This window comes from Syngnathus typhle, linkage group LG20 (assembly GCF_033458585.1).
Source record: "Syngnathus typhle isolate RoL2023-S1 ecotype Sweden linkage group LG20, RoL_Styp_1.0, whole genome shotgun sequence".
Lineage (NCBI taxonomy): Eukaryota > Metazoa > Chordata > Actinopteri > Syngnathiformes > Syngnathidae > Syngnathus > Syngnathus typhle.
The window spans coordinates 6,882,864-6,906,131 of record NC_083757.1 but is presented as its reverse complement, the minus strand read 5'-3'; the positions used below and the strand labels follow the sequence as shown (position 1 = coordinate 6,906,131).

Below are 23,268 nucleotides of genomic sequence, written 5' to 3'. Positions count from 1 at the left end.
GTGTTCATTGTGAAAGATTAGGTTGAGAAGAAAAGAGCCACCAGACTTGAGAATATTCACAAGCTTTATGGAAGATAAACTGAAAGCAGTGTCGCATATCCTTGCTCTGGCCGTTTTATGACTTGCTAGCCTTTAGCTCGCGCTAATCCAGGCCGCAGCCGACGAGGCGCTTTGTACACGTCCTCTTTTTTTGGTTTGCTTTACGGCGCACTGCTGCTCTCCGTCTCCTTATTCGTCAGCGGCGCCAAAGCGGGGTCCACCAGGGAAGTGGCGGGAAACAGTTTAAACCAGCCAATTACCATGATGGACAGGTCCAAGTCATCCAGTAGAACTTGAGCAGCGCCCATGAAGGATTTATGGTCCATCTTGCCATAATCACCCCACACGATGATCTGAGCATTTGGGTAACGGCGTGGTGCACAGGTCAGTCCCGTGACAAACGTTGCAGCCCACGTCTCTGCCTTACCTGCAGAACTTTGCCTTCTGGATTCTCTTCAAACTGCAGCTGTTGTTGATAAAGAGGATCCAGCGTTTTTCGGGCCAGACGAGTTCTTCGTTTCAACAGACATTTGCCGTTGTCCATCAGGTAGACCTTCACATACGCAGCTGAGCCGCAGAGCAGCTTGTCACTATTGCAGCCACGCCACGGAGCTCGCGAGAACCTTATCGTGGGCTAAACTGCGCTTGCTTGTAATTTGCGCTCAAATACAAAACTTTTCCTAAAACTTGGGAAAACTTTCTCGGAGAACTGACCTGGTGTGTTTTTGTTTCCTTGTTTACCCACAAGCCCCCTCGCCCGGATCACCTCCACATCGAGGCGCTCCTTCCTGTAGACCATGCCGATCTGGATGTCTCCTGAGCGGCACAATGGCATCCATTGGATATGAACCCAATTTGTTTTATGATGATTGGTCAGTACCCATGGGAGGCGTGGCCAACGTCTGCCTGCCAGCCAGCTGGGCAGGACCCAAGCCATCGAGGAAGCCAGTGAAGTGTTTGTCTGAGGCCAGCTTGACTCCCGGAAAGATCAACCTGAAAGGCAAATGACAAGATGAGAGTAACCTGTACACGATGTTGCAACCAGAATGACTCGTACGCGCCAGGCTTGGGGTCCTCTGCGTCTGGATCACGGCTGGGCTGGCGGGTGAAACGAGCCTTGAACTCTACAGCCAGTCCGGTTTCCACGCTTCTTTGAACGGGAAGCCTCACCACTTTCTTCTTCTTCTCTTCCTCTGAAGAGAAAAGTGTGCTTAGGCTTCAAAAGTCTGACTTTTGCTTGATTCCATTTCTGATTCTCGGGGCGGCACAATATCGTGGGAAAAGAATCGATTTCGCCATATGGGCATATTGCATGTGATAAGTTTCAGTTGCAATTGGATACTATTATTTGACACTTTATTCTGCATCCCTGTCCAATAGTGGAACATTATTTCGTGGAATTACAATAAACCAGATAAGAATATATTGAGTTTGTTTATTTTGTGTCATGAAAAAAAAAAGGAAATTATTAAGTTAGATCATAAAAAATTCTTTATGCACCTGTTCACGTTAATGATTGCAATAATATAAATACCTTAACATCCAGATGGCATCTCACATGTTTTGTTTCCCGACATGGTGCACCCCAGTGGGAGGTCGAACGGGACTCACCCTCCGGATTGAGTTGCGAGGCGCTTTGGCTCTTTTTTCCCAGTCCCACCATGCCCATCACTCGAGCGCCCAAACTAGATCGCCGCTTCTTGTCATCATCATCATCGTCGTTACGGCTCAGGGAACAAACGTCGCCGCCCGCATTGGCGGGCTTAGTGGCTGGTGCAGCGGCCGACCTGTCGGAGGTTGGACGACACGTCAAAATGAGAGGTTGCCGGTACAAACTCAGTTAAAGGTTGAACGTATGACATTGACATACAATTATGCACTCTATCTACCATCTTAATCGAATTGTATTTTTCTTATCTGACTTTTTTTTGGAGGGGGTGCATACAAATTGGTTCGAATTTGACTGACAATGACAGTTTGCCTGATGTCCCAAAATAGAGGTGATGAACTGTAACTTTTCAATGACAGGAGCGCACAAAAATAACAATGACAGAATCACGATGACAGTTTGTGTCAATTTGGAATAATGACAAACTGATATTGTCGATGACCTGTCCGCTGGTGAAGGCAAATTTACCGACAAACCCACCTCTGCATTCGAGCATGAACTTTTCATTTGAAAGGATAAGTCAGGATCTCGAAAGACTAAAGGAGACGCTGTGCTGTCACTTACTTGGTTGACTCTGGCTCCTCCTCTCCTTCCTCCATGGATTCGTTGGTCTGCAGGGTGGGTTTTTCTGCCGATCCCATCCCGGAGTCCTCAGAAGGAACGTCCAGACCCTCCGGACCCTCCGAACCGCCCACCTGGCTGCATCCACCAATAAGAGGAGAGTTTGAATAGGTCCACTGGACACGGCGGCTGCTACAGTCATCACGACAGCGTGGTCACCTAATGCTTCGAATGTTGTCGAGGATGGCGGACTCGGTCGACCAGTCGCTCAAGTTGCTGAGAGATGACTTCAACGACAGGCTGTCCCGTGTCTGCGCACCGACGACGGCAAAGGTCAATCAGGTCCTGCGCCAGTTGTGCCATTTGCGATGCGGGCTCACCTTGTCTGGATCCTTCATCTCACCTGCAGTCGCCAGGAGGGAGAATACGGAAACGCCACTCGGGTAAGCTGCTATGACATCACACTCTAAATGCTAAAGATGTTCATGTACCATTTGCTGCTTTCATCCTCTGGTCCTCCCATGTGACCTCTGGGCCAAAAGTTACAACGTTAGATGGTGGGCTTAATCGGCAAGGTCACATGATGCCGTTTTGACCAATCACTGACCTTTCCTGCTGCTTCCGGGCGTGGCAGAGCGTCTCTCCAGCTCTGATACATTATCAATCATTGCGCACGCACCTGGCGTCTGAGGGGGCGGAGCTGGAGAGCAGCTCGCAACTGGGGGAGCTGGAGAGCAGCTCGCTGCTGGGGGAGCTGGAGGAGCTTGATGACACGTGGTGGGCGCCGGGCGAGCGTCTTGAGTTGTTGTCAAGTGTGGGGGATCATCTTGCTGAGTCGTCGTGACAGGAGGGGGAGAGGCTTGCTGGCAAGTGGAGGGGGCAGAAGTTGTGCTCAGCGGGGGCGGGGCTTGTTGAGGCGTTGATGAGCCTGCAAGACTAGGTTGATGGGATTCAACAGGGGTCGTAGGAGGAGCTGGCTTTTGTGGCGCAGTAGCGGCGGATGTTGCCTCAACGGCGCAAGTCGGGTGATGCGATTGTGGCGGTCCGCTAGGAGGTGGAGCTTGTATTCGAATGAGCGGTGGGCATTGATGGCTGTCACTGGGAGGAGCTTGTCTGTGCAAGTGGACGGGGGAGCGAGGAGTGGGCCAAGCACCAGCTCCAGTTGCTGCTCCTTTAGCAGCTGTGATCAAAACTGATGGATTGCAGGATGAGAGAAAAACAAAGACTGGACAAACAGAAGAAGGAGAAAGCCATGTGATGTCCATCTGTTGGTCTTACGTGTGTCCGGCGCACGTTTGGGCGGGACTGCGGGCAACTGGCGTCCTCGGTGGCCGCAATCGGGGCTTCCGCAAGGACTCATCTGGAGCGACCCATCGACCCTGTCGGAAGAGCAACAGCCACGTTCAAAAACCATTTGTCGTCATCCCCGTCAACGGCTTTGTCAGGACTGACTTATTTACCTCAGCAGCTCCTCGTCAAAGAGTTCTCCTTCCCAATGTAAGTCTGGGATAAAGTTCTGGCTGAATAGCAGAAGGAGAGCTCAGGGTGGTTGAACCTCAACGCCACCCCCCAAAACCTCTCCGGGCTCACCTTAAGTCCTCAGCGCTCCCGTTTGCCTTATAATTGGGCCAGGAACTGTTGCACAATCCTCCAGAGTGACTACACACAGACATCAGAAGCTACTTGTTTGTACAGCACGTGAGCATTTTGTGGGGAGTTTGCCGTACCAGTCGGGAAAATCAAGAGAGATGGCTCCGGACCGCCTCCTCCTCAATGACCCCCTGCACACACGGACGACGTTAACCCAGCCGCCGAACAACAGTTTCCACTCATCTCTTACTTATCCAGGCTCCCGCGGCGTCCGACGTCCGAATGAGCTCGAGTGATCTTGGAGGACCGTAGTAGATGGACGGCGTCGTTGCGATACAGCGGATAAAGAGGGGCTGCGCTGCAGGCCAAGCGGTGAATTAAAGAGACAAATCGGGCATGAGTTGGAGGCAGCGGAAGATTACCTGTGGATTGGAGATGAGCACCTGACCGGGTTTGGGTCACAGCGCAAGGCGGGTGGCCCGCGTTCGGTGTAGAGGTGCCGGCTGCCCTGCCGGGTGTCTGTGGATGAAGAAGTAAGATGCCGCAAGATGCACGGGGATGTGTCGCCGATGCGGGAGGGGAATTGAAGTTTACCTAACACGCCTTCCTCATAGTCATAATCGGAAAAGTCTCCGTTGCTTAACCTATGAAAACCTGCAGAAAAAAAAGCGGGAAAACCTTTCTGGACTTCCTCCACTGGTTCGCTGTTTTGCTCTCGGCGTACTCACTTTGCAACCTCCCCGGCGACAGTCGTCTCCTCTGGAGGTAGGGAGAAGTGTTGACTCGTGGTAGGGAGGCAAAACTACTTCTGTGAAGTTTGAACCAGTGAGGCTGATCGTCCAATACGGTGCTTTTCTCCAGCCCGATCACAACCTGGACAATCACAACACCGACAAGGGCTGCACATGTGCTCCTCCAGTCATTGGGGAAGCGTCACAACGGTGCTCACCTCTCCAAGGAACTGACTCCCTTCCTCAGCGACTCCAGCCTGATCCCACACGGTCAACTCCAGCACACGCTCTCGCAAGTCCCGTTCGTGGACCGGAGAGTACGCCAAAGTCTGATTCCACCGAGGTTCTGCCAGTTTTTTCACCGTCTTTGTCCTCCGCTTACTCTGAGCACTGGTGAGGAAACCAAGTCGCATCCACCACCTTGGAATTACTCCTTTAACCTTCTCACCTTCTGTCGGGAAGTAAGTAGATTTCAACGTAAAGGTTCCGAGGCCGCCCGTCGACCCGGACGGGAAGTTCTTTAGCTCCCAGGACGGTGACCATTAACTGATGGCCAAGTTTATCGTACCACAGCTTCACCTGGAAGGAAAAGCCAGAAGAAGCCGAGTATTCATAAAACGTCAACGTTCAAGTGAACGAGGGGTAGCGAACGTTTGTTTCTCCCAAAATCCCGTGTCTTAAATTAAGTCCGAAGCACTTCAAACTCTTGGTAGTGAAGGAAATGCGTGCATTCGAGATAGTCCATACTATAGATGTCTCACTCACCTGAAGTCTGGGAAGCAAAACACACTTGCTCGCCGTCTGAAACAACAATGGCAAATCTCGTTTCGGTTGATAGGAACACGGCGTGGCATCTTGCATCGAGACCTGAGGTTGCATGGCGTTTGGACTTATGGGAGACTCAAAGGAACCTGTTTCGAAAAGATAATCTTAGAACCTCTCGATCAAACTTCACAGTCGCTCAACAACTCACTGGAGACAGGCTGGCGATGGGCGGAGTCTGCCGCTCTGCTGGACATCACAATCAGGGGACAGTCGTCAGTTCGGCGGTTACTCGTTCCTACTCCGGACCACATGAGCTCACCTGATTGGTCGCGATACCAACAGCTCCACTCGCGGCTCCGATTGGGACTCCAGGATGATGTTGTAAACTTCGTCGAAGGTAGCTCCTTGTAGAAGGTGACCGTTCCACTCCAGCACTTGATCACCTAAAGGAGCACGCCCCGTTACCGGAAACCCGTAACATGAGGCTCAATAACAATCTTGGCATGCTGTAAGGCTGCATCACCTGGTCGCAGTTGTCCCACAATGTCCGCCAGACTCCCTTGTTTCACTTTAGTGATGAACGCGCCCAGGTGACCGGAATCCGTCACTTTACCGCCAACCACCTGCAAAGATCAGAGAATCTTAGCCGAACAGGTTTGAACGGATGGATGCGAGGACATGGCGATCAAGTGAAGAACAAGCCTTGAGCCCGAGCAGAGCGCTGGCGTCTGCATGAATGGATCCGTCCTTGGTGGTCTTGTTCAGCAAAATACGGCCAATGAGACGCTCGCCGTCTGTGGATGGTTGCCATGACACCTGTTGCTGAAGGGTGAGAGCAGGCGGGATGAATTTGCGCTTGCCGGCAAACATCGATGGGGCGGTACTCGGCTTACCGTGGCAACGGCTTCGCCGTCATGCCACGAACGGCCTTGGTCCATATCGTCTCCTAGCGATCGGCCCGGAGAAAAGGCGGAAGGTCAGGCGTACTTCCGGCGTACTTTGTCATGACATCACACATTCATCATTGGTACCACGCTCGCTCAAAGGGGAATCCAAGTCGGCGAGAGTCCAGAAAAGAAAACAATGCAGCACTCACTCAAAGATGAACGCATGAAGAACAGAACGCGTGAACGTCATCCAAAATTGACACTGTCATTCGACTTCACCGGCACCAGCGCTCGCGCCGCTGCCCTTTCGCCTTCATTCGTCCGCCACCGGATTGGTCAGAGCAAAAAATAGAAGCCGGCTAAAGTTTTGTTCTGGACCTCCCGTTCGGATGTCAAATGGCTGGAAGACTGGCGAGTTGGCGGCCATGTTGTTGCTATTCTGGCGTCTCCACGGTGATGTGCAGGCACGGCACGCCGGCCAGCTAATCCACCTCCCGCTTGCTTAATCCAATTGAATGCCAGACCCTGCCCTTGCCATCAGGGCTGAAGATCCGGGGGCTTTTACCATCGGAGCTTCCGCCAACTTTTGGGAGGGGGGGTCGGCTGCAAGTGGTGCGTCCCTTGTCTTCTTGACGAGCGTCTCGGCAGAGTCCTAGACAGGTCAGATTGAGCCTTGACCCAAGTGTCGCACGAGCGCCTCGGCCTGAGAAAAAAAAGATCCCAGATCAGCGCTTGTAATCTGCTCGCTGACTTGTGGTCCAATCACGTCGAAGCCATGCAAATCGTCAGCGTGACGCTCACTTTCCTGTCCGCCCCGCGCCACTTTTCCTGATCGGATCTAAGAAACTGACACCACCCGCAGCGGCCCACCCCATGAACAAGTCATCTGACCAACACGCTCACGTTCTACTGCTTTGTCTGTTGTTAGCGTTCATGACTAGCATGTAGCCTTGGTGGGGTCATGGAGATGTCACCAATGAAAGCCTTCCCTCTCTGATTTGACCTGAAAGGCATGCTCCCGTTGCTAGGCAACCACAATAACTTTGGCATCAGGACCAACAACATCATGGACGTCACCTTCTGTGATTGGTCGCCTGCTAACCTGTGAAGCAGCACAACTTTCTCCAAACATCAGAAAGCTCCGCCTCCTGTCAGATATACGGAGGACCAGAATTGAAATTCTTGACCCCACTGCATCGCCGGGCTTGCTTCATAGCAGATGTGTTTGTTCGACGCTTCCGATTTTCTTGCACGCATTCTGTCTGCGGGAGAGAAGCCTTACTTGGTGTCCACAAGCTTCATGAAGTCCAACACAAAGCAGTACATGAAGCTCAATCGGCATGTTTGCAGCTCAGTGCTTAGCTCCGCCCCCTCAGCCTTGAGTTTACCCTATCTTGGAATCAATGCCGGTCTTGGAACGCTCACTAGATGGGCTGCTTCTCGACATTTGTCACTAGTACCCTGCTTTGCTGTGAGCCACATGGAGAGCAGCAAGAGAGCAGCAAAATCAATGAAGATGACCACCATGTGGTCAGGTGTCCGCAGGATGCTTTGCAACTTGTGTTAGCATTAGCTACATTTAGCAGCGCTAAACCTCTGCAAGCTGCAGGATCTGAAAATCTGTTAATCTTATTAAAGTGTGTGTGTGTGTGTGTGTGTGTGTGTGCGTGCAGGTGGTGATGTATGAAAAAATAGCTCATGTGACAGCACAGGTATATGACGATTCTTGTTTGTCGATGTTGTCCACATGACGCCGTTTGTGTCTTTGCGTTTGATGTTCGTTATTTTAGACCACTGGTGTCAAACTCAAGGCCCGGGGGCCAGATATGGCCCGCCACATCATTTTATGTGGCCCCCAAAGACAAATTGTGCATCAAATTCGTGTGTCATTACTAGAATTGCAAATTGTCTTCACTTTTAATATCTTTTTTTTAAATATTTGACCAGTTTTTACTCATCTGATTTGAAAACGAGTTATTTGTCAGTTTGTTTTGTAGCTTTTACTGTATATAATATGAGGTGCTCATACATTTATTTGGGTTGACAGTCATAATGGCCCTCCGAAAGAAGCTATGACTACAATGCGGCCCGCGAAAAAAATGAGTTTGACACCCCTGTTTTAGACCATCGATGGATTTGGAGAACGGCGATAAAGATGATTGAGATGAGCACGCTGTATGGGAGCGGTCATGTGACACCGGGCAACCTAAGAGGATTACTCTTGTCTGTTTTGCCTTTTTGTGCAGTGCCGTCGGCTGGCTGGATGTGTAGATGAGCAGCGGCAGATGAAGACAAACGCAGGCAGATGAAGACAAGCGCCAGCACGTTGCTTGCGGTGCTGCTGACCGGGGCGTGTTTGCGGGGGGCCATATGCAGCCTGCCCACGGAGGTAGGCCACGCGCACCCTCGGGCGGCCATTTTGTCGAGCCACCTCGGGGCGCTGAAACGCGTTTGGTCAGTCATGCCAGGTCACCAGGGAAGCGGCACCGCGGCGCACCACCACCGGACGTCACCTCGACGACATCCGGTCGGGTTTCGGGTCTGGTCATCGTGACAACTTTCGACGACTTCCCGGACTTTGTCGCCGCCTGAGGAGGCGTCGCTTCAGTTACCTGGTAAATATTTGGCGCTTTCTCACCAGCACTGCAGGGCCTAACATACTAGTGGTTTGTCACTGCAGTGTCACAAAGCCAACTACTGCTGGTGGGGGCGGAGCCAGGGCTCGGATCAGAGTGGCCAGGTGTGCCCATGTCCGACAGGGTCCAAGTGTTCCCGTGTCTTCATTCGCAGCATCTGACCGCTGTCTTGACTCAATTCCTGCCGCCAATCATTCCTTCAAATTTATTGCCCAACAAACATTTTCTTGTTGTTGCTGTTTGACTGAAAAGCGATGCGCTGATTCTGATGGCAGCGAGATGTGGTTTGGAGTACATGCTTTGTTTGTTGTTCGCCGTGACAAAGAAAACAACTTGTGTCACATGAGTTTCGAGCTGCCGTCAGTTTTGATCGTCAATATTTGTGACGATGATGACGAGGAGGAACATTGGGTGACGATTCCACCAAAGATGCAGTCATAATTACAATAGCAAACAACAAAAATACGATCCCCTTTATTGATCAACAAGATGCAAGCTCAGATGTCACAGTAGTGGGATAGATAAATAAATAAATGAATGGCTCAATAAATTAGCAATAGTAACTATAAGTTCAATCAAGTGTACAAACGAATGATAATAACTTCAATCAAATATACACCTCTTTAAAAAACGTTCAATTTTTTTGTCTATTTTTAGTGATTATTCCCTTGCGGACACTATTGCAAGACTGCATTAAAAATAAAATGCCATCATCACAAAGGTTAGGCCGGAAAGGAGAGTGGTGTGTGCACATGAAGACGAGAAAATAAACATTTCAGGAACCAAGTGGATCGAAACCTAGAAACCCTTCACAATCTGGTGTTGTTTTGTCCAAGATGTCCGCCGTCGAGCAATGAAAACAAAGATGTGGAGTAACAGTTGGTTCTTTATTTGCAAGATCTTGGGTTGTTTTACGGCAGTCAGTACACAATGCACTTCAGGAGATAAAACAACAACGTCATACTTCCAGTCAGAAGGCTTTATAGTGTCTGCAAGTAGAAATAAGAAAGAGAAGAGAGAGGGGAAAAGGAAAAAACAGGTAAGGTGGACATCTGTTCTGTTATCACCTGGATGTCCTGTTATCTACTGAATGTTTTGTGTCTATGTGTCATGGAGTTACTGAGCTGTGTGTGCCTTGTGTACTAGAAAGCTACAAAGCTTTGTGTCTGAGCTCTGATGGAGCAACTATGTTTGTATAAATTAATAAGAGTATTTACATATTGGCGCGGCTCGGTGGCGCACTGGTTAAGGTTCGATTCCACCTCCGGCCCTCTCTGTGTGGAGTTTGCATGTGTTTGCATGCAACCCGCGTGGGTTTTCTCCGGGCACTTTGGTTTCTTCCCACATCCCCAAAACATGCTTGGTAGGCCGATTGAAAACTCCAAATTGTCCCTAGGTGCGAGTGCGTGTGCGAGTGGTTGTTTGTCTGTGTGCCATGCGATCGGCCGGCAACCGGTTCAGGGTGTCCCCCGCCTACTGCTCGATGACGGCTGAGATAGGCTCCGGCACTCCCGCGACCCCAGTGGGGACTAAGCGGTTCAGAAAATGGATGGATGGATTTACATATTGATTGACAAGATACATTATATAAATTAATAGGAATATTTACACATTGATTTATTAATTGATTGATTGACCCATTGATTGATGTGAAAAGTATAAAAAGAATATAGGTTCGTATAAACTAATAGAAATATATACACATTGCTATTGCTCTCTCTTCACAGGTCATCACAATTGTATGGACTCTAATATATTAATTTATGACCAACCAAAACCCTAAATCAGAATAACAATTACAACGCATGAGATTTCTTTTAACGTTTCGTAATGGTGTTGACGTAGGCGACGGTCACGTAGCAAAATCCGCTAAAACGTGGACTTCAAAATAAAGTGCAGCACTCCGATCCAATTGATAATTTAGATTGTACGGGAAAGGGATAATAGATATGCTCGATGGAAATATGAATAATTGATGAGATGAACGTTTGTCGTACAAATGTTTTTATTTTTTTTCTTCCACCAACCGACCAATTGTGAGTGTCAGTTTTAATTATGAAGGGTTAGTGCGTGACATCGTGCTGCGGCCATTACGGAGACTTTGGGGTCTTGTTGAAGTTGTCGTCGTAAATAAGCCTAGAAAATATTGGGTAGACGTCGTCACTTTCGGTCGTTGACTCGGGTTGACATTTGTAAAGTGCGCTCTTGACTGGGTGCTCAAATGACTACTGGACCCGCGACTCGTCGATGACGGTGAGTGAGCTAACCAAGCAAAAGCTAGCATCTGCTACAAGACGAACTTCTAGCATGAGCATTTCATATGTGACCTTTGTCGCGAATGGCTTCACCTTGTTTGTTTAGGAGGGATAAACGTAATTCATAACTTATTGCGTCAGGTTTTGACATTTCAAATTTTGAAACGTTGGCGAAATATTTGGACGTCTCGTTGAGATGCTATACGTTAGCGCATACGCCATATTGGATGTGACAACTGTCAATGGACAGATCTCCCAAAGTCACGTAGAAAAAGTTAAAAAACAAACTTAACACACACTGGAAAAAAAAAAAGACAACGGTGAACCAACGTGGGAGTTATAAGATAAATGAGAGAAATTAAGCGCTTGCTGCACAACGAGAAAAGGTTCTGTGACTCCGCTCATGCAAGTTGTTAAATCGTTGTAATTGTTAACACGATAAGCTTTTTAGTAAAAAGCACAATGCCAATCTTGGTACGCATCTTCAGTTTTTTTAGCGACCACAACACTTATACAGGATCAGGCATTCAGAGGAGCCCAGGGCCAAAGTTCACTGACGCTGCCCAGTATAAATTCCATTCATAACAAACGATGGAATGAATATTTTGAGTGAAACAAACAAAAATCAAGCAATCGATTGTTGATCCTTTAATGCGCTGCACACTTTTGTATTTGCAAGTTTCAAGCGACTAAAATGCCGTTGTGCTAAACGCCACCAGGTGACAGGCCAATTTTGCTAATTTGTCCAAACGGCATGAGCAAGAGCCTCCCACCTTCACTGATGGCCGCCCCTCGCCACATCCGATATGGACATCAGAGTCACACGTGAATACGGCGTCTACGTACAAATGTGTGACGCCCTTTGACCCTGTTTCAGCATCGGTGTGATGGAAAGCGCTTGCTGGCGCGTGCCGCTGGCATGTTGCCGCCCTCGCGTGCTGGCCCTGCACGCGCTCTTTTGGGGCCTCGTGGCTCTCAGGTGGGTGCTCCGCCACTCACATTGCCCAGCCGCTCCACCACTCTGTCGTTCGCTCATTCTGACGCTTGCCTTCCAGAGTTTTTGGAGCCGCCTTGCTGTCTGAAGACAAACTTGCAGGTAAGCGCCTACCAAGTTGTTGAATTTACGACTCCATCGATTAATCAGACCCCAATTCATTTTGCATTGTTTATTACAAATGATGATATTTGAGGCTGCTTCAGTTTCCACCGTATGTCAGTGTTATTCATACAGAGTACGCCTACAAATTGCCTTTTATTCCATAATGCTCCCACACTCCTTAAGCTGCTTTGTCTGTTACACGTAGCCGTCAAGGTCAGCATCACCCCCTGTTGGCTGCTGGAGGACTTTGTGGTGACGACAGAATGCTCACAGTGCGACGCCTTCCAGGCGGTACGTGGATTCGCTCTCGCCACGTGAGCTAGTGGCCAACATAGCCACTAGCTAATGTGGCGCCCGCTCACTAACGTTTGCCTTCGTGTTCAGAAGACGAGGCCGGCGTGTGGTCGGACGGGCTACGTGGAGAAGGTCAACTGCACCAAATCCAACCGGGACGAGTACAAAAGGTCCGATCCGGTTGCCACGCAGCCCACGTTTGGGGCACACCAAGAGATTTTCTCACATCTTCTCTTTGACCATCTCAGCTGCCGCTCGGCCATCATGGAGGAACGTCTCTTCTGGAAGTTTGAAGCGGTCGTGTTGTCCGTGACGGCGTTGTCGGCCGTCTCGGTGGTCCTGCGTCAGCGCCGGTTGGACCGCCTCGCCTCAGAGAAAGTCCGCCGACAGATTGAGTCCATCTAGCAGCACCAACTTGCCATACAAACTTTGATGCAAAAATGCATGAGACCCACAGACCCCCACTCGATGACGTCATTTTCGTGTGTTCTCTGTTCATAGTCGGACTTTGGCCAAAAACTCTGATGACCGTGCTAATAAAGCTTCCTGGTTGTGTGACCGAGGCAGAAGGGTTGAGAAAAGAGGGTCAATGATGGTTTTAGTCGTCTCCTGCCACGTGAAAGGATAATGCAAGGCCATTTGCTAGCAAAGGAGGTGGAGTCCCGGCCGGCATTTACCTTTCCACTTGCGAGTGGATTCCAACATGGAGGCAGTGAAAGCTGGGACGTAGGGCAACACGTCGGTTGAGGGAGCCGCTAACGAATGGGCTTTCAGTCGCTTGGATCGATGACACGATGGTGGTCTCCTACCTCTGAAAGTGGAGCTCATACTACAAGCGGACTTACTGTTGTGTTTGACGCAATGGTTCAAATTCGAGGCAACATTTTCAACTCGGCTGTGCAAAAAGGTCCCCATTTTTACTTTGGATGCTGTGTGTCCTCGTGGTAACCCACTCTTATTCTCATAAATGCTTAAACTTGGTCCTAAGTATGGTCATCTTCAGCAAAACAAGTGACGCAATTTCAACATGGCGGCGAGTCGATGACGTAATACCCACTGTCTAAAATCTGCAGTCGTGACACTTGGTGCACTTTTCCGAGGTGTACACTGTATCGCGTCGGGTGTAGCGCCATTATTTTGAAAGGACCTGTGTCGGGGCTTTTGGTGACGTCATCACCGCGAGACATTGTTGGTGCTGCGCAGTTGCTTGTTTGGAATTTTCCATAGTCGTTGATTCGCGTTTGTTTGTGGCCTTGGAAAGAAACTATCGGAGAGCACCGACACAAGAAGTGGCCCGAGCAACTAGGGTCGCTGCTGAGTTAGTTGCGGGACGCCTTTGCGCCTGTCGATGGAGTGCGCGGGAGGTTCGGTGGAAGGTTCGCTAATGGCAGCTAGCAACGTCCCGGCCTTCCTCAGCAAACTCTGGACTTTGTTGGAAGACCCCGAAACAGAGTCGCTCATCTGCTGGAGCCCGGTATGACTTATGGCTCGAGCTCGTTCGTTTTGCTCTGACCACTGGAGCTTCGGCACAAGAGTGTCCGCCGTCAGCGGTGAAGCGTTGGGGCGGCTTAACTTTGTTTATCCTAGAATATTTTACAGGAACGTTAAGTGTCATTAGCTGCTCGAGGCAAGTACCAAAGTTTTTTTAAGCCAGTGCAGTCGGACCAAATGACGATGCCGAAAAAGCACTTTGTGTCCAATAGAAATGGGGGGCGGGGGGTGTCGTCGTCCCAGTGGGCCATTTGACGTAACGGTTGGACATCCGGGTTAGATTGCTTGACTCAAGTCGGTGTCTTAACAGACGCCAATGAACTTGTGGCTCCATCCCAACTTTCCCGACGTATTTTTTTGTCTGTTTGACCCGTGTCAGAGCGGAACCAGTTTCCACGTGTATGATCAATCTCGCTTCTCCAAAGAGGTTCTCCCCAAGTTCTTCAAACACAACAACATGGCCAGCTTCATTCGGCAACTCAACATGTGTGAGTACGAGCTCGTAAAAAATAGGCCGCTTTCCTTTGAGTTTCGAGCTTTGCCGCAAGTGAGGGCTCCTCGCTTTTCTCTCTCAAGATGGCTTCCGCAAGGTGGTCCACCTGGAGCAGGGCGGCCTGCTAAAACCCGAGAAAGACGACACTGAGTTCCAACACCCGTTCTTTGTCAGAGGCCAAGAGCACTTGCTGCAGAACATCAAACGCAAAGTCACCAACGTACGAACAGGCGCTCGTAAGAAGGTACGCCGTTCCGGAAAATACGGCCGTCATGACAGCGCCACCGTCTGCCGCAGGTGTCTTCGATGCGCCCGGAAGAGGGCAAGCTCTCATCCCACGAGGTCAGTAAACTCCTGAGCGACGTGCAGGCCATGAAGGGAAAGCAGGAGAGCATAGACTCCAAAATCATTGCCATGAAACAGTAAGAACTCCAAAGCGGAGCTGGGCCGACTTTCACCGGCGCCAAAGTTTCCAATGCATCACGGGTATTCCAGCTCGTGTGGCTCTTGCACTTGTGGCGGACCTGACCCAAACCTTTTTGGTATTTCAGTGAGAACGAGGCTTTGTGGAGGGAAGTTGTGTGTCTGAGACAGAAGCATTCTCAACAACAGAAAATGGTCAGCAAGGTAAAGCCGCCAAAGCTGCCGCAGTCTCTTGTTGTTTGGAAACGTCATTTGCGCCTCTGTCCCTCTGCAGTTGATCCACTTCCTAGTGTCACTGGTCCAGTCCAACAGGATCATGGGAGTCAAGAGGAAACTGCAAGTTGCTCTCCAGCGTGTATTTTTTGCTACTTGTCCTAGTCGACGTCTGACTTGTTTGTGTGGTCCGCAGCCCGCTGATGCTCAACGACTCGGGTTCCGCCCAACCCCTGCCCAAATACGCTCGCTCGATTTCTTTGGAGCCCGTGCAGGTCGCGCCCTCCATCTTCCCGGCGGAATCCCCCGCCGGGCTCGTCATCTCTGATATCACGGAATTGGCCACGCCCCCGCCACAGGAGACGGTCAGCGAGTGGATGGAAGCGAGGTGAGGACCGACGTCGGCGCTGCAGTGTCGCAGCTTCATTTCCACTGCCGCACAATGTCCACTCTGGCGTGACGCGCACAGAGAGCGCGGCGAGGAGGAGGAGGAGCCCGCCCCTTCCGATGCGGCAGCGGGCGCGCCGACGTCTGGAGACACGCCGCTTTCTCCCACCACTTTCATCGACTCCATTCTTCAAGACAGCGACACGCCTGACACCAGCGCGCTGACGGGCAAGTTGAGTTGGGAGCCGCTCTTGGCACCCGTCGGCTGCGTCCGCTTTCTGTCCACAAAGGCTTTGCTGAAACTCCCCCAAATCTTCCTCTGCTTCGCATTCAGCTCCCAGGCCTCGCCCAGCCACCGCCAAGCCGGACCCCGCGCAGACCTGCCAGACCCTCGCGTGTATCGACAAGTATGAGGCTCGCTCGTTTGTTCTGTGGCAGAACAGTGCTCACGCGTGTCTTTCAGGTCAGAACTGTCGGATCACATTGAGACAATCGACAACAGTCTGGAAAACCTACAGAACATTCTCAACAGCCAAACCTTCACCTTTGACACGTCGCCACTCATGGAGGTACGTGCGTTGCATGCGCGGGCGATCGAGCGTTCGTCGACTTGTGCGTGCATGTGTGAGTGACACACACATCTACTTTAACTTTTGTGTGTTCAGTTCTTCAGCCCTTCCTGTCCTCCAGGAGACTTTGACATCAACGCTTTGGACACTGTGAGTGTGAGCCACTAAGTGTTCGTTCACTCACCCTCATAATTCATCACCGCATGACCTCGAAGTTCATGTTGACGCGCGACGCAGCGTCTTTGAGATGATGACATTGCAACAATCGCTACGTTGGTGCGGTGCGCCGTCTTTGCTCCTAGTAAAGAAGTTGTCTTTTGTCGCTAGCTTCTGTCTGACAACTTGGCCAAAGGAGCTGATGGAAGCGACGACACAGGTAAAGGCACTCGCAACTGCTACGGGATGACAACGGCACGTCGGACCTTGACGCTACCGCTAAGCGTTTGTGGCTGTGCAATGTGATTGGTCCAGGAAAGCAGCTGGTGCAGTACACGCCAGTGCAGATTTGTGACCCGGTTGGTGGGGGTGATGCGGACCTGCCGTCGCTCCTGGAATTGGGGGAGGAGCCTTTCCTCAGTCCAGACCTGACTTCTGACCTCTGACGTGACGAGGTGAGGGCAGGAGGGAGGTACTACTTTATTACCAATGTGGTCAGGGGTAGCAGTTTTACTATGCAGACAACCAGCCATTATTTTTTGTTGCTTTTATTTTATCACAAGGAATAGCATATTTTTGGAAACGTTGCTTTCATATTTATTCTGTTACCATGGAAATCCACATTAAACTTGTTTGTGCACAGTCCTTATGGCGTGTCATGTGACCTGCCCACACGAGGACAGGCAGTCACTCATGCATGCGCACGCACAATCGCTCCGAGGCAAAATTGAGCTTTAGTAATATTTCCCAATTTAAAGGGAAATTTGCTGCCGTACATAGGGATTCATTGAATATGTTTGTTATTGTGATTGCACAACTCAACCGTTTCATCATTAGGGCCTATCTTTCTCATGTTTTGACTGATGGTAAAGGATGGTGGTGATGTCAGAATGGGATGTAAAACTGATGTTCAAAGGACGCCAAAACACTTTTTGCAAAGTCATTAAAAGACATTTTAATGTCAAGTTCACCTGCTTCTAAAATTGATCACAGTGTACAAATCTTATTAAACATTTTCAAACGTTCCCCTGCCTGTGGGTGGGCGGGACCTAAACACGGCCAAAGGGGCGTTCCCATAGGTCGGCACACTGGAGGCGGCGGCGGGAAAAGTGAACTTGAGGCTTGCATTGGAAGTCAGCAGGTTTCCTCCAGTTCCACGTTCTCCGCAGCTGTTAGCACAAACGCAACAGCGCCACACGTTAATGGATGGAGTGCAATCGTCGCGGCTACGCCGGCCAATTGTGCGAGCAGTGAAGGCCTCACCTTCAGGACCTTGACCCCAAGCGTCGTACTGTTCAGTGACGGAACCTGCGGGGAACAAGCCATGCCGGCAGCGCGCAAACCACAATTATCATGGTCAACATGTCACGGCGGTGACGACTGTTGACGTGGCCATGCTGAGACTCACCAGCCTTGTGGGGGTCTTCAGACACTCGCCCACCACCTGTAGCAAAACAAAGTCTCATGATGTCACCGTGTGATGATATTCTTTCTCTTTGTTTGCGTCGGTCGGGTGTTTGGACTATGCGAGGTGGTTGACTCGAGGATTGAAAGTAGTTGACACATATCAAAGGTTAACATACATTGGAGTCAAAATGAAAAGTGTCAAACTCACTGGAGTCCAGGGATGTTCCTGTTGGCTCTGAAAAGACTTAAGTGCACACGCACGCACAAAGACAGCGACTTGTTTGACAGCGCCTCAAAATTTGACATAAGTACACAAAACAGCAGCAAGGACTTACGTGAATGCGTTGCCATGGTAACGGCTTCAGTGCGCCACGCCAGTGTGCCTGCATCATCAAACGTGACTGATGAAAAGCATGGAAATTGGCACGCACGCGGACGCGCACATGCGTACCTGATGAAGTGTCCGCGAAAGCGTCCCCTGCCGGCCCAGTGCGCACGAGTACGGACGATTCTGTAAGTAAGGCAGTGCTTCTCAATTATTTTCTGTTACGCCCCCCCCCTAGCAAGAAGAAAACTATTCGCGCCCCCCCCCCCACCGTGACTATCCTAACTTGTCTTGTAAGTCGTAAAATGTTGCACTGTCGCAAACGTGACAGAAGTAACAATGAGAGCGCCACTGCCCCCTGCTGTAGTAAACGCGCAATTACACTTTATTCTAGTACTGCCAAAAAAAAAGCCTGTTCCCCAGGGTCACACGCGCCCCCCCAGGAATAGCAGCGTGCCCCCAAGGGGGCGCGCCCCACTATTTGAGAAGCACTGGCCTAGGTGACTGATTCACAATTTGGTTTTGTCTGATATCAGAGATTAAATAAACAAAACCAACTGGCTGATTGATTTGTTTTAATTGAGAGGAAAAAAAAACAGCAAAAGCATTTCACTAGCTGACCAGGAGATGGCGACAGCGTGGCATCTGAAGACCATGGATTGTTTGTTCTGCTATAGCCTAGGTGACTGATTCACAATTTGGTTTTGTCTGATAATAGATATTAAATAAAGAAAACCAACTGGCTAATTGATTTGTTTTAATTGAGAGAAAAAAAACATCAGCAAAGGCATTTCACTAACTGACCAGGAGATGGCGACAGCGCGGCATCTGAAGACCATGGATCGTTCTGCTATGCCGGTTTAAAAAAAAAAAAAAAAACGTAATTAGCTAGGGGTCAAAGGTCAAAGTTTACGGTTCAAAGTTCACCCAGGGGTCAAAGGTCGGTTCAAAGTTCACGGGGTCATGTGCACATTTTCGATTTTTAACTAGAGTTGAAAGTTCAGGGTTCAAAGGTCACCCAGGGGTCACCACGGGGTCACCGCGGGGTCACCGCGGGTTCAAAGTTCAGGGTTCACTTTTTTTTTTTTTTTTTTTTTTTTTTTAGGTTAACCTTTATTTAACCCAGTGCTTCTCAATTATTTTCTGTTACTTCCCCCCCTAGCAAGAAGAAAACTATTCGCGCCCCCCCTCCCCACCGTGACTATCCTAACTTGTCTTGTAAGTCGTAAAATGTTGCACTGTCGCAAACGTGACAGAAGTAACAATGAGAGCGCCACTGCCCCCTGCTGTAGTAAACGCGCAATTACACTTTATTCTAGTACTGCCAAAAAAAAAAGCCTGTTCCCCAGGGTCACACGCGCCCCCCCAGGAATAGCACTGCGCCCCCCAAGGGGGGCGCGCCCCACTATTTGAGAAGCACTGAAGTAAGGTCATGTGACAGTAATAGTAATATACTATTACAGTCAAACCTCGTTATTCGAACGTCCTGGTTCTCGAACAAATCAGAATTCGAACGAAAAATTCGAGATTTTTTGCCTCGGTTGTCGAACAAAAATTCGGAGGTCGAACCTCGCGAGAGGACCCGAGAAAACACGACTGCGCGGCCCGGATGCCGACTGACTCCGTTCGTTGTTATGGTATTTTTGTTACTTTGAGTATTGCATTAACTCCTAATCATCCTTCCAAAGAAAGCAAGTGGGAGCAGTAAAGCCATCCTAAAACACAAAGACGCTCTTAAAGCAATGCAACAGTGAGTCCGGCCGGCGCGCTGGGGTTGCGCGGTCGGACCAAATTAAGCTCCCTGCGCATTGAGGTCCACTTAAATTTTGGAAAGTCCATCAGGACTTTAAAAATATTTTCTAAATTTCAGCGACGGCTCGGTCACAATTATGCGACCAGCGCGGTGCAGTTGCTCGGTCGGCGGCGCGCTACGGTTGCGCGTTCGGTGGTGCGCTGCCGTTGCGCGATCGGACAAAAATGCGCAAATGAAAAAATGCTTAAAAAAGGCGGGTTTTTTTTGTCTTGGAACGGATTATGTTTTTCCCATTATTTGTATTGGGAAAAAATAGATTCGGAATTCGAAAGATTCACTTCTCGAACCGCCTTCTGGAACGGATTGTGGTCGAAAACCTATGTTTGACTGTACTATATTATAATAATTACTCATGTGACGGAATGAGTAAAGTGGTCGACAGTGGCGCCTTGAGATGACGGACTTGGATACAGTACGAAGGGAGTGACGATTTTCAGCAGGTGTTGCCACGGTTGCTGCTTTTTCGGCTGACAGCAGGGTTCTTCCGAGGAGAGACTCTCCAAGAATAAATGTTACTGTTTGTACGGACTATTGCCAGTCTATTACCTGCCTGTCGAGAATTGTCACTCGTCGAGGTGAGGTTTACTTTTCAAGGACAAGGCTCGTATCTCAAACTAAGCTGCTGAGACGATTACTTATTGGAGTGGTTTGTGTGACGCTGAAGTTCACCTGTGCTGTGCTCCTGTGGACGACTCGTCTCCTGCGGCAAAGTGGAAAGGTGGACGGGAGCGGTCGCCGCCGGCCGGGTCCGCTCACTGAGTTGCTGAGTGTGAAGCTCCACTGAAGGTTGGCCCGGCTGAGCCGTCACTGCGGGACACGCACAAGAGTAACGTTGCGGGAAGCTCATGCCGTCGGTCCTTAATGGCGGTGGCTGCCCACCTCCGTCTTGGTCCAGCGGCCGAGTCTGTCGGCCATTTCCTGTTCAACACAAGACAGCATCAAAGTGGAGTACGATCTTTGTTTGCGAGTTGTGATTACCTGCGTGATGTGAGGAGGAGGAGGAGGAGGAGGAGGAGGAGGAGGAGGAGGAGGAGGAGGAGGAGGGGGAAGATGCTGATGGAGGAACACAAGAGGATGCATTTATCCCTTTCCAAATCAAATCATGGAGTGTTTTGTTTTGGAGCCTTCGTACTCAAGTCGTCCTGATGGGCGCGCTCAGTGGCAGGCGTACCGAGCCATCGGTCAGAGGCACGCTCGCCTTGTCGCTCCGTGACGTCCGACTCAGTCGAGCGTTCTTCATCTGCATCAGAACGGTTGGAGTCAGTTGTACAAGACGCCTCGTAACAGAACGCCCCCCGGCTACTCACCTGCGTACTCCGGGTGAAAAGCCGCTCCCTCAAGTGATATCAGCGTCCCTGACAACCAATCACAGATCACACCTTATTCCTTCCGTTGACACCCTCCCTCGTTTCTCACCTGTCACGTCCTTGTCTCCGCCCACGCCGTTCAACGGCTTCTCCCCGTCGACTGAAGCGCATAAGGAAAGAGAGCTGATTGTTTGCCCGTCCTAGTCGTTGATTTTTTTTTATGGGGGGGGGGGGGGGGGATTCACCGTTTAAACGCGTGTCCACGGCGTCAGAATCTGCGGACACACGCAAGAAATGAGGCGCCCACTTTGATGTGCTTTAATTGACGCCAGTTGGTTCTTACACGACCGGACTGTTATATTTTCTTTGTCTTTCCAAATCCTCGCACATACCTGTGGAAGTGTCCGCGTGTCCACCCGACTCTCCTGCGGCCACCGGGGCTCCTTGAGCACCTGCCGTGTTACAAACGGCCGTCAGCTTCGGATGCGTGGGTCGCCGGCTTCCACCCGCTCGCTCGCTCGGTCTTCCCCAGACGTTCACTCACCGCTGACGTCGGGATGCGGTCTGACACCTGTCGAGTAAACCGGATGACAATAAACGGGATAAAATCGTTGATGATCACGGGCATCATGTCTCAGCTGACGCAAGTCAGTGTTTTGCAGCCCAAAATATTTGGAAGAAAAGTGCTGAAAATAAGGCCCCTGACCTTTCCTATCTAAGCAGGATTAATGTGGAACAAACCGGTTTTTCAGGATGGGAAAAGCAGCAGGTTGGGGGGTGGGGTGGACTTACCTGAAGCCCCCCACGTCGCACTCTGGTGGGCACCTGCGGGTCCTGCCGAAGAGCAGAGTGGAGGGTGGGTGAAGGGTGCTCATGTTTCCTGCGCTTAATTAAAAACTTGACAAAGGGTCACTTTGATTCAAGGCTTGAATTTATTGTGGCATTCCTTTTGGCCCAACTTTGGTTACGAGGTGAAAGGTCTCACCCTCCTTCTTTGTGGAGTCGTCATCGTCTGAAAGGAAAACCACACATGGGCATTTTCCTTCGATTCCTCTGATATGCGCTTGGCCAGCGACCTCTCGCTCACTGCTCCATCTTCACACAAGCGTCCTCGACTACCTTTGATCACTTTCCGTGCCCGTGTTCTAATCTTTCCCATTTGAAGCTTCTCCATTCAGTTAGCACTTTTTGTCACTTCAGAAGGGCCTTTCAGCCCAAAATGAGCAAAACGGCCAAGAGCCTCGGCCTACCCTCGTCTTCCTCGGACTGCTCGCCGTCCGCCTCTTCGCTCGGTTCCACCTCCTCCCGCTCTGGAAAAGAAGGACACATCTCGCACGTCGTCATCCGCCGACGTACCACCAAATTGCCTCTTTTTGGCCTTTACCCTCCACGGGAGCTGTCCACGCCGCCGTTACTAGGACAATCAACAAGGAGGTCAAGATCAAGTTCCTGAGGAGTACAAATCGTCCATTTTCACCCAGCATTTGCTCTCTTGGCACATAGCTGATCAATAGCAATCATCGGTCGCGTCCATCAATTTGTCACTACTGTTGTTGTGACTTGTTGTGCATCACAAGTCAGGGCGCCCTGTCCTTTGAATCGTCGCTAGAGAGCTACAGGTGGTGCCGCTGCCCGGGTTTACTCACCAAGCCGACATGATGATGTTGCTCTGCACTAGCGAGCGAGCTGCTTCACAATTTTATACCCAGGGGGCGGGGCCTGTGTGTGTGTGTGTATGCGTGCGTGCGTGCGTGAGTGAGTGAGTGAGTGAGTGAGTGAGTGAGTGAGTGAGTGAGTGAGTGAGTGAGTGAGTGAGTGAGTGAGTGAGTGAGTGAGTGAGTGAAAAATGTTGAATTTGACTCCTGCTCGGTTTGTTTCATGAGTTTCTCTTGCTGAAGCCTGAGCTGCCTTCAACATGCGAGCCCGCTTAGTTAATAGATTTGTGTGTCTGCGCGTGCGTGCGTTCCTCATTCCTGCGTTTGGGGGAAACTTCATCTAGTTCATCTCAGTCATTCATCCGTGCCGGTAAGGAAACCACAGGAAATGCACCCCCCATTCACCCACCTCCCACCGTGTAACTTGACCCCACTCGCCTCCATCCCTGTGATCAACTTCAACTTTTCAAAGAGAGACAGAGAGAGAAAGAGAGACAGAGAGA

General features: G+C 50.3%; 4 protein-coding genes across 12 annotated transcripts; 2 read left to right on the top strand and 2 right to left on the bottom strand.

Annotated features, from left to right (window-relative positions):
* Positions 1-64: 64 nt before the first annotated feature.
* On the bottom strand, positions 65-6,293 carry LOC133144964 (regulating synaptic membrane exocytosis protein 2-like). Its single transcript, XM_061268016.1, has 27 exons — positions 6,249-6,293; positions 6,058-6,177; positions 5,879-5,978; positions 5,675-5,798; positions 5,564-5,598; positions 5,458-5,501; positions 5,356-5,391; positions 5,039-5,169; positions 4,809-4,980; positions 4,588-4,732; positions 4,454-4,537; positions 4,303-4,378; positions 4,110-4,217; positions 3,730-3,789; positions 3,548-3,648; positions 2,949-3,011; positions 2,877-2,918; positions 2,761-2,799; positions 2,650-2,672; positions 2,489-2,580; positions 2,273-2,407; positions 1,651-1,826; positions 1,097-1,232; positions 920-1,032; positions 754-855; positions 467-606; positions 65-392 (listed from the first exon to the last, which is right to left on the bottom strand). Exons 1-27 carry the CDS (start codon positions 6,291-6,293, stop codon positions 201-203), a joined length of 2,634 nt encoding a protein of 877 aa, XP_061124000.1. The 3' UTR covers positions 65-200.
* Positions 6,294-10,753: 4,460 nt separating this feature from the next.
* jtb (jumping translocation breakpoint) lies at positions 10,754-13,107 on the top strand. 2 transcript variants are annotated; one of them, XM_061267615.1, is made up of 6 exons: positions 10,754-11,131; positions 12,011-12,112; positions 12,189-12,229; positions 12,438-12,523; positions 12,620-12,696; positions 12,775-13,107. In XM_061267615.1, exons 2-6 carry the CDS (start codon positions 12,021-12,023, stop codon positions 12,929-12,931), a joined length of 453 nt encoding a protein of 150 aa, XP_061123599.1. In that variant the 5' UTR covers positions 10,754-11,131; positions 12,011-12,020; the 3' UTR covers positions 12,932-13,107. The 2 variants fall into 2 exon arrangements, with proteins under 2 accessions (XP_061123599.1, XP_061123598.1); XM_061267614.1 differs by having other exon boundaries at positions 10,756-11,131; positions 12,617-12,696.
* A 145-nt stretch (positions 13,108-13,252) lies between these two features.
* On the top strand, positions 13,253-17,223 carry hsf1 (heat shock transcription factor 1). 2 transcript variants are annotated; one of them, XM_061267578.1, is made up of 13 exons: positions 13,253-14,000; positions 14,397-14,505; positions 14,594-14,730; positions 14,808-14,932; positions 15,062-15,128; positions 15,208-15,269; positions 15,343-15,534; positions 15,616-15,761; positions 15,868-15,940; positions 15,997-16,102; positions 16,199-16,252; positions 16,430-16,478; positions 16,574-17,223. In XM_061267578.1, the coding sequence occupies exons 1-13, from the start codon at positions 13,875-13,877 to the stop codon at positions 16,702-16,704; spliced, it is 1,377 nt and encodes a 458-aa protein (XP_061123562.1). In that variant the 5' UTR covers positions 13,253-13,874; the 3' UTR covers positions 16,705-17,223. The 2 variants fall into 2 exon arrangements, with proteins under 2 accessions (XP_061123562.1, XP_061123561.1); XM_061267577.1 differs by having other exon boundaries at positions 15,062-15,137.
* On the bottom strand, positions 16,844-22,795 carry si:ch211-80h18.1 (uncharacterized protein LOC555593 homolog). 7 transcript variants are annotated; one of them, XM_061267592.1, is made up of 20 exons: positions 22,757-22,795; positions 22,495-22,559; positions 22,361-22,420; positions 22,096-22,122; positions 21,903-21,944; positions 21,655-21,681; positions 21,503-21,562; positions 21,356-21,385; positions 21,220-21,270; positions 21,111-21,158; positions 20,936-21,043; positions 20,782-20,856; positions 20,683-20,721; positions 20,473-20,610; positions 18,117-18,176; positions 18,001-18,048; positions 17,874-17,909; positions 17,667-17,702; positions 17,522-17,566; positions 16,844-17,427 (listed from the first exon to the last, which is right to left on the bottom strand). In XM_061267592.1, exons 1-20 carry the CDS (start codon positions 22,765-22,767, stop codon positions 17,393-17,395), a joined length of 1,041 nt encoding a protein of 346 aa, XP_061123576.1. In that variant the 5' UTR covers positions 22,768-22,795; the 3' UTR covers positions 16,844-17,392. The 7 variants fall into 7 exon arrangements, 5 of the variants coding, with proteins under 5 accessions (XP_061123576.1, XP_061123578.1, XP_061123579.1 ...); XM_061267594.1 differs by lacking the exon at positions 18,001-18,048 and having other exon boundaries at positions 17,874-17,900; XM_061267595.1 differs by lacking the exon at positions 20,782-20,856.
* Between the last annotated feature and the right edge of the window lie 473 nt (positions 22,796-23,268).